The sequence below is a fragment of the Poecile atricapillus genome, unplaced genomic scaffold (assembly GCF_030490865.1).
Source record: "Poecile atricapillus isolate bPoeAtr1 unplaced genomic scaffold, bPoeAtr1.hap1 scaffold_247, whole genome shotgun sequence".
NCBI lineage: Eukaryota > Metazoa > Chordata > Aves > Passeriformes > Paridae > Poecile > Poecile atricapillus.
The window spans coordinates 1-8,847 of record NW_026709054.1 but is presented as its reverse complement, the minus strand read 5'-3'; the positions used below and the strand labels follow the sequence as shown (position 1 = coordinate 8,847).

General features: G+C 62.3%; 1 protein-coding gene and 1 long non-coding RNA gene across 2 annotated transcripts; one reads left to right on the top strand and one right to left on the bottom strand.

Moving 5' to 3' along the window:
• Positions 1–204: 204 nt before the first annotated feature.
• LOC131574325 (peroxisomal biogenesis factor 19-like) lies at positions 205–8,291 on the bottom strand. The gene is made up of 8 exons (XM_058828765.1): positions 8,161–8,291; positions 6,491–6,588; positions 6,257–6,422; positions 5,130–5,215; positions 4,880–5,038; positions 3,098–3,274; positions 1,394–1,438; positions 205–459 (listed from the first exon to the last, which is right to left on the bottom strand). Exons 1-8 carry the CDS (start codon positions 8,219–8,221, stop codon positions 397–399), a joined length of 855 nt encoding a protein of 284 aa, XP_058684748.1. The 5' UTR covers positions 8,222–8,291; the 3' UTR covers positions 205–396.
• On the top strand, positions 1,445–3,123 carry LOC131574326 (uncharacterized). The gene is made up of 4 exons (XR_009276462.1): positions 1,445–2,271; positions 2,304–2,562; positions 2,593–2,676; positions 2,998–3,123. It is a non-coding gene; the product is annotated as an uncharacterized LOC131574326 (long non-coding RNA).
• Positions 8,292–8,847: the final 556 nt, after the last annotated feature.

Below are 8,847 nucleotides of genomic sequence, written 5' to 3'. Positions count from 1 at the left end.
CCCCCCATTTCTGTAGGGTCACCCCATTTCTGTAGGGCCACCCCATTTCTGTAGGGTCACCCCATTTCTGTAGGGCCACCCCATTTCTGTAGGGCCATCCCATTTCTGTAGGGTCACTCTGTCCCCCCAATGTCCCTATAGGGCCACCCCATTTCTGTAGGGCCACCCCATTTCTGTAGGGTCCCCATTCCCAGCCAGAGCCGCTCCCGTCACCAACTCTTTATTGGGGACACAGTGGGGGGGCGAGGGGGTGACATCTCCCCAAATGGGGGGTCCCTGCACCCCCCAGCCCCCAAAAAAACCCCAAAATTTGTGTGGGGTGAAGGTCTCGACCCCCTCGGGCTCCTCTTCGTCCTCATTTGGGGCCGGCCGGGGCGGGGGGATCCCAAAAGGGCCCTACATGAGGCGGCACTGCTCCCCACTCACCCCCCCCGGCAGCTCCAGGTTGAATCCGGGGGGCTGTGGGGGCACAGCGGGGTCACCCCAAATCTCTGGGGTCACCCCGAGTCTGTGGGGTCACCCCAAATCTGTGGGGTCACCCCGAGTCTGTGGGGTCACCCCGAATCCATGGGGTCATCCCAATTCTCTGGGGTCACCCCAAATCTGTGGGGTCAGCCCGAGTCTGTGGGGTCACCCCGAGTCTGTGGGGTCACCCCAAATCTGTGGGGTCACCCCGAGTCTGTGGGGTCACCCCGAATCCATGGGGTCATCCCAAATCTGTGGGGTCACCCCGAGTCTGTGGGGTCACCCCGAGTCTGTGGGGTCACCCCAAATCTGTGGGGACACCCCGAATCTGTGGGGTCACCCCGAGTCTGTGGGGTCATCCCAATTCTGTGGGATCACCCTGAATCTGTGGGGTCATCCCAAATCTCTGGGGTCATCCCAATTCTCTGGGGTCATCCCAAATCTCTGGGGTCAGCCCCAATCTGTGGGGTCACCCCGAGTCTCTGGGGTCACCCCAATTCTCTGGGGTCACCCCAAGTCTGTGGGGTCACCCCAAATCCATGGGGTCATCCCAATTCTCTGGGATCACCCCAAATCCATGGGGTCATCCCAAATCCATGGGGTCATCCCAAATCTGTGGGGTCATCCCAAATCTCTGGGGTCATCCCAAATCTCTGGGGTCATCCCAAATCTGTGGGGTCATCCCAAATCTCTGGGGTCACCCCAATTCTCTGGGGTTACCCCAAATCCATGGGGTCATCCCAAATCTGTGGGGTCATCCCAAATCTGTGGGGTCATCCCAAATCTGTGGGGTCACCCCATTTCTCTGGGGTCATCCCAAATCTGTGGGGTCACCCCAATTCTCTGGGGTCATCCCAATGCTGTGGGGTCATCCCAAAGCATTCAGGTGACCCCAAATCCTTTTAGGGCGGTGTCCCCAAACACTCACCGTGTCCCCGGCCAGCTCCTTGGGGGGGTGGCCCAGGTCCTGCAGCTGTGAGGGGACAGAAGGAGGGGACACAGGGACACGGTGACATGGAGACAGAGAGGGGACACACGGACACAGAGGGGACACAGGGACAGTGAGAGGGGACACAGGGACACGGTGACATGGGGACAGAGAGGGGACACACGGACACAGAGGGGACACAGGGACATGGTGACACGGGGACACAGGGACACGGGGACATGGGGACACAGGGACACAGGGACATGGTGACACGGGGACACAGGGACACGGGGACACAGGGACAGAGAGAGGGGACACAGAGATACAGAGAGGGGACACAGGGACACAGGGACACAGGTGACACAGGGACACAGAGAGGGCACAGGGACAGAGAGGGGACAGAGGGACACACACAGGTGACACAGGGGCACACAGCAGTGACACAGGGACACACAGAGGTGACACAGGGGCACACAGCGGTGACACAGTGACACAGAGGTGACACAGGGACACAGAGGTGACACAGGGACATGGAGAGGGGACACAGGGACACAGAAAGGTGACACAGGGACACAGAAAGGTGACACAGGGACACAGAGAGGGGACAGAGGGACACAGAGGGAGGACACAGTGACACAGAGAGGGGACAGAGGGACACAGAGGGAGGACACAGTGACACAGAGAAGTGACACAGTGACACAGAGAGGGGACAGAGGGACACAGAGGGAGGACACAGTGACACAGAGGTGACACAGTGACACACAGAGGGAGGACACAGGGACACAGAGGTGACACAGTGACACAGAGAGGGGACAGAGGGACACAGAGGGAGGACACAGTGACACAGAGGTGACACAGTGACACAGAGAGGTGACACAGTGACACAGAGGGACACAGAGGTGACACAGAGGTGACACAGAGGTGACACAGTGACACACACACAGAGGTGACACAGTGACACACAGAGGTGACACAATGACACAGAGGTGACACAGTGACACAGCGGTGACACAGTGACACACAGAGAGGTGACACAGTGACACAGAGGTGACACAGTGACACAGAGGTGACACAGTGACACAGAGAGGGGACAGAGGGACACAGAGGGAGGACACAGTGACACAGAGGTGACACAGTGACACAGAGAGGTGACACAGAGGGACACACAGGTGACACAGTGACACACAGGTGACACACAGAGGTGACACAGTGACACAGAGGTGACACAGTGACACACAGAGGGAGGACACAGTGACACAGAGAGGTGACACAGTGACACACAGGTGACACAGTGACACAGAGAGGGGACACAGGGACACAGAGGGAGGACACAGTGACACAGAGGTGACACATTGACACAGAGGGAGGACACAGTGACACAGAGAGGTGACACAGTGACACAGAGGTGACACAGTGACACCCAGAGAGGTGACACAGGGACACACAGAGGGAGGACAGAGGAACACACGGAGGTGACACAGTGACACAGAGGTGACACAGTGACACACAGAGGGGACACAGTGACACACAGGTGACACAGTGACACACAGAGGGAGGACACAGTGACACAGAGAGGTGACACAGTGACACAGAAGGACACAGAGGTGACACAGTGACACACAGGTGACACAGTGACACAGAGAAGGGACACAGGGGGTCAGGGCGTGGCCGGGCAGCTCGGGGCTCCCCCCGGTCCCCCCGTACCTGCTGCATCAGCTCCAGCAGGGTCTCGAAGCGCTGCCGCCGCTGCCCCTCGGGCTCCCCCGGCCGCTCCCGCTCCAGCTCCGCGCAGATCCGCAGCATCAGCGCCTGCTGCGCCACGAAACGCTGCCGCTGCTCCGGGGACAGCGACGCCTCGTGCTGCCGCAGCCACTCCGGGTACTGGGGACACGCGGGGGACGCTGAGGGGACAGCGAGGGAACCGCCACGGGACACCCCATGGGACACCCCCATGGGACACCCCCGTGGGACACCCCATGGGACACCCCCATGGGACACCCCCAGGAACACCCCCGTGGGACACCCCCATGGGACACCCCCAGGAACACCCCCGTGGGACACCCCGTGGGACACCCCCGTGGGACACCCCCATGGGACACCCCCGTGGGACACCCCCATTGGACACCCCCGTGGGACACCCCCGTGGGACACCCCTGTGCGACACCCCGTGGGACACCCCCGTGGGACACCCCCATGGGACACCCCGTGGGACACCCCTGTGCGACACCCCGTGGGACACCCCCGTGGGACACCCCCGTGGGACACCCCCATTGGACACCCCCATTGGACACCCCCGTGGGACACCCCCACGGGACACCCCGTGGGACACCCCCATTGGACACCCCCGTGGGACACCCCCGTGGGACACCCCCGTGGGACACCCCCATTGGACACCCCCATTGGACACCCCCGTGGGACACCCCCGTGGGACACCCCCGTGGGACACCCCTGTGCGACACCCCCGTGGGACACCCCCATGGGACACCCTGGGATCCCCGGGGAATGGACCAGTGAGGGCCTGGGGGTGACAGGGACAGACCCTGGGGACAGGGGAGAGTTCCCAATACAGCCTAAAAGGGACAGTGACACCCTGGGGGTGACAGGGACAGACCCTGGGGACAGGGGAGAGTTCCCAGTACACCCCAAAAGGGACAGGGACACCCTGGGGGTGACAGGGACAGACCCTGGGGACAGGGGAGACCCCCCCAATACACCCCAAAAGGGACAGGGACACCCTGGGGGTGACAGGGACAGACGCTGGGGACAGCCCTAAAGGCATGGTGACAGCCTGGGGGTGACAGGGACAGACCCTGGGGACAGGGGAGAGTTCCCAATACACCCCAAAAGGGACAGGGACACCCTGGGGGTGACAGGGACAGGAGGGCAGGTTTTTGGGGAGCTTCTCCCCATTTCAGGGATGACCCCCCCATGCCAGGAGTTTTTTGGGGTCCCCTCCCGGTTTTTGGGGTCTCCCCCCCAGTTTTTGGGGTCTCAGTTTTTGGGGTCCTTCTCAATGATGTCCTTGAGGGAGGGGTGGAGCACGTCCTTGGACAGCAGGGACTCCATGATGCCCCCACAAGTTTCCCACACCCCAAAAGATCCCTCCAGGGAAACCCCCCCAAAAAAATGTGGGCTCTCCCCCAGTTTTGTTTTTGGGGTCCCCTCCCCAAATTTTTGGGGTCCCACCTTGTTGGTGATTTCCTTGAGGGAGGGGTAGAGCACGTGGCCAGCAGGGACCACCCTGTGACCCCTACATTTCCCATACCCCAAGGGACACCCCAAGTTCTGGGGGGGTTTTTTGGGGTCCCCTCCCCAAATTTTTGGGGTCCCACCTTCTCAGTGATCTCCTTGAGGGAGGGGTAGAGCATGTGGCCAGCACGGACCGCCCCATGTCCCCGTGTCCCCTACACTTCCCATACCCCAAGGGACACCCCGAGCTTCGGGGGGGTTTTTTGGGGTCCCCTCCCCAAATTTTTGGGGTCCCACCTTGTCGGTGATCTCCTTGAGGGAGGGGTAGAGCACGTCCTTGGACAGCAGGGACTCCATGATGCTGCGCATGACGGGCAGGACGCCGTCCCCGCCGCCCTCCTCCAGCCCCAGCCCCTCCAGGGCCTTCGCCAGCTCCTCCTCCGAGCCCGGGGAATTCTGTGGGATCCCCACGACCCCCGTGAGCCCCCCGGGACCCCCGGGATGCCGGGAGAGCCCCCCCAGGATCCCGGGAATGGGGTGGGAATACCTGGAGGTCATTGGCGTTCTTGGCCAGCCCGCTCAGGGTCTCCTTGAGGCAGGAGGTGAATTCCTGCTGCGAGGCTGTGTCGCTGCCTGTGGGGTTGGGAATGGGATCGGGAATGGGATTGGGAATGGGGATAATGGGGATAATGAGGAGTCCTGCTGGCCCTGATCCCAAATGGGATTGGGAATGGGATTGGGAATGGGGATAATGGGGAGTCCTGCTGGCCACAATCCCAAATGGGATCGGGAATGGGATCGGGAATGGGATTGGGAATGGGGATAATGGGGAGTCCTGCTGGCCACAATCCCAAATGGGGTTGGGAATGGGATCAGGAATGGGATTGGGAATGGGGATAATGGGGATAATGAGGAGTCCTGCTGGCCCTGACCCCAAATGGGATCGGGAATGGGATTGGGAATGGGGATAATGGGGAGTCCTGCTGGCCACAATCCCAAATGGGATCGGGAATGGGATCGGGAATGGGATTGGGAATGGGGATAATGAGGAGTCCTGCTGGCCCTGATCCCAAATGGGAGTGGGAATGGGATCGGGAATGGGATTGGGAATGGGGATAATGGGGAGTCCTGCTGGGCTGCTGGCCATGATCCCAAATGGGATTGGGAATGGGATCGGGAATGGGATCAGGAACAGGGATTGGGATCAGGAACAGGGACAGGGAAAAGGGGAACTGGAACATGAACCCCTCCAGGGACTGGGATCAGGGACTGGGATCAGGAACGGGGACAGGGATCAGGGACAGGGACTGGGATCAGGGACAGGGACTGTGAACAGGGACTGGGATCAGGGACAGGGACTGGGATCAGGGACTGGGATCAGGGACGGGGACAGGGATTGGGAACAGGAACAGGGACTGGTATCAGGGACAGGGACTGGGATCAGGGACAGGGACTGTGACCAGGGACTGGGATCAGGGACCAGGAACAGTGACAGGGAACAGGGGCTGGGATTGGAAACATGGGACAGGGACAGGGACCAGGAACAGAGACAGGGAACAGGGACAGGATCAGGAACACGGACAGGGACCAGGCACCAGGATCAGGAACAGCCACAAGCACTGAGGTGCCCAGGGCTATCCTGGAGTGGGATCCCCACATTCCCAACCCACCCACCGACTTTTCCAGCAGCTTCCGAGAGCTTCTGGAACTGCTCCACGAGCTGTGGCTCCTGCCGGGCCAGCTCCTGCATGGCCTCCTGGAACTCGGCCGCCGCCTGCGCCGCCAGCTCGCCCTCGAAGAGCTCCTGGAAGAACCTCTCCTGCGAGGAGAAGAGCGAGCCCTGGGCGCGGGGTCAGCGCGGCCACACGGCCCCAAAACGGGGGCAAAACGGGGTTTTGGGGGTCCCACCTCGGCGGAGTCTGCGGCGGAGGGAGGGGAGGGGGGAGAGGAGGAGCTGGCAGGGGGAGGGGGCGTGGGGCGGCTGCGCTCGAAGTCATCCAGAGCACCTGTGTGTGGGGGGATTGGGGTCAGGGGACCCCAAAAAGGGGTTGGAAAAAGGGGGTTTTGCACCCCACAGGAAGGCCATGGACACGGATTGATTGTACCCCAAATCTGCACCCCGGAACTGCACCCTAATAATTTCTATAATTGATGGCAGTCCAATAAATGCACCCCCAAAACTAATGGCACCCCATAAACTGCAGCCCAAAACCCTCATCGCCCTGTACCCCAGTAGCCCCCAGACCCCAATAACCCCCAGACACCCACGGCACCCAATGACCCCACAGCCCCTCCAAACCCCAAAACCCCCCTCACCCCAATAACCCCCGGCCCCCCCTCACCCCAATGACCCCCAAATCCCTCCAAACCCCAAAACCCCCCCAGCCCCTCACGACCCCCCCTCACCCCAATGACCCCCGACCCCCCTCACCCCAGTGACCCCCGAGCCCCTCCAAACCCCAAAAACCCCCCAGCCCCTTCAGACCCCCCCCTCACCCCAATGACCCCTGACCCCAATTGCACCCCAATAACCCCCGAGCTCCTCCAAACCCCAAAATTCCCCTCACCCCAATGACCCCTGACCCTCATTGCACCCCAATGACCCCGAGCCCCTCCAAACCCCAAAACCCCCCCAGCCCCTCATGACCCCCCTCACCCCAATGACCCCCAAGCTCCTCCAAACCCCAAAACCTCCTCACCCCAATAACCCCCGACCCCTCCTCACCCCAATGACCCCCGAGCCCCTGCAAACCCCAAAACCACCCCAGCCTCTCACGACCCCCGACCCCCCCTCACCCCAATGATCCCCGACCCCCCCTCACCCCAATGATCCCCGACCCCCATCGCACCCCAATGACCCCGAGCCCCCTCCAAACCCAAAACCTCCTCACCCCAATAACCCCCGACCCCTCCTCACCCCAATGACCCCCGACCCCCCTCACCCCAATAACCCCCGAGCTCCTCCAAACCCCAAAACCCCCCCAGCCCCTCATGACCCCCCCCCACCCCAATGACCCCCGACCCCAATTGCACCCCAATAACCCCCGAGCTCCTCCAAACCCCAAAACCTCCTCACCCCAATGACCCCTGACCCCAATTGCACCCCAATGACCCCGAGCCCCTCCAAACCCCAAAACCCCCCCAGCCCCTCATGACCCCCCTCACCCCAATGACCCCTGACCCCAATTGCACCCCAATGACCCCGAGCCCCCTCCAAACCCCAAAACCTCCTCACCCCAATAACCCCCGACCCCTCCTCACCCCAATGACCCCCGAGCCCCTCCAAACCCCAAAACCCCCCCAGCCCCTCATGACCCCCCCTCACCCCAATGACCCCCGACCCCCCTCACCCCAGTGACCCCCGAGCCCCTCCAAACCCCAAAACCCCCCCAGCCCCTCACGACCCCCGACCCCCCCTCACCCCAATGACCCCCGACCCTCATTGCACCCCAATGACCCCCGACCCCCATCGCACCCCGTGGCTCACCGGTGACACGCAGCCCCCCCTCCCCGCACCCCAATGACCCCCGGGCCCCTCCGGACCCCCCCTCACCCCGGGACCCCCGGTCCCCCCTCACTCTCCAGCAGCTCCTCCAGCTCCGGGTCGGGCCCCGAGCCCGGGCCCGGCTCCGCCGCCATCTTGGCCCGCTCCGCCCGCCGCCGCCAGGGGGCGCTGCCGCGGGACCCGCCCCCTCCCGCCCCGGACACGCCCCCTGCTGTGGCCACGCCCACAAAACACGGAACGGAATCGGGAGCGGGAACGGGATCGGGATCGGGATCGGGAACGGGAACGGATTGGGAAAGGGATCGGGATTGGGAAAGGGATCGGGATCAGGGAATGGGAACGGGAACGGGATCGGGATCAGGGAATGGGATCGGGATCGGGATCGGGAACGGGAGCGGGATCGGGAGCGGGATTGGGAACGGGATCGGGATCAGGGAATGGGATCGGGAACGGGAACGGGAACCGGGACTGGGAACGGAAACGGGGATCAGGGAACCGGGAACGGGGACAAGGACCGGCATCAGAAACAGTGACAGGAACAGGGATCAGAACCGGGAACAGGGATCAGAACCGGGAACAGGGATCAGAACCGGGAACAGTGACGGGAACAGGGATCAGAACCGGGAACAGTGACGGGAACAGGGATCAGAACCGGGAACAGTGACAGGAACAGGGATCAGAACCGGGAACAGAGAGCGGGAACAGGGATCAGAACCGGGAACAGTGAATGGGAACAGGGATCAGAACCGGGAACAGTGAA

What these genes read in the sequence shown, in the direction of transcription:
- LOC131574325 (XM_058828765.1), bottom strand. Translation starts at nt 8,221, where the DNA reads ATGGCGGCGGAGCCGGGCCCGGGCTCGGGGCCCGACCCGGAGCTGGAG. An exon ending in CCGCCGCAGACTCCGCCGAG is followed by an intron (nt 6,423 to 6,490) that starts GTGGGACCCCCA and finishes CCCCGCGCCCAG; the next exon opens with GGCTCGCTCTTCTCCTCGCA. An exon ending in TGCTGGAGCTGATGCAGCAG is followed by an intron (nt 1,439 to 3,097) that starts GTACGGGGGGAC and finishes GTCCCCTCACAG; the next exon opens with CTGCAGGACCTGGGCCACCC.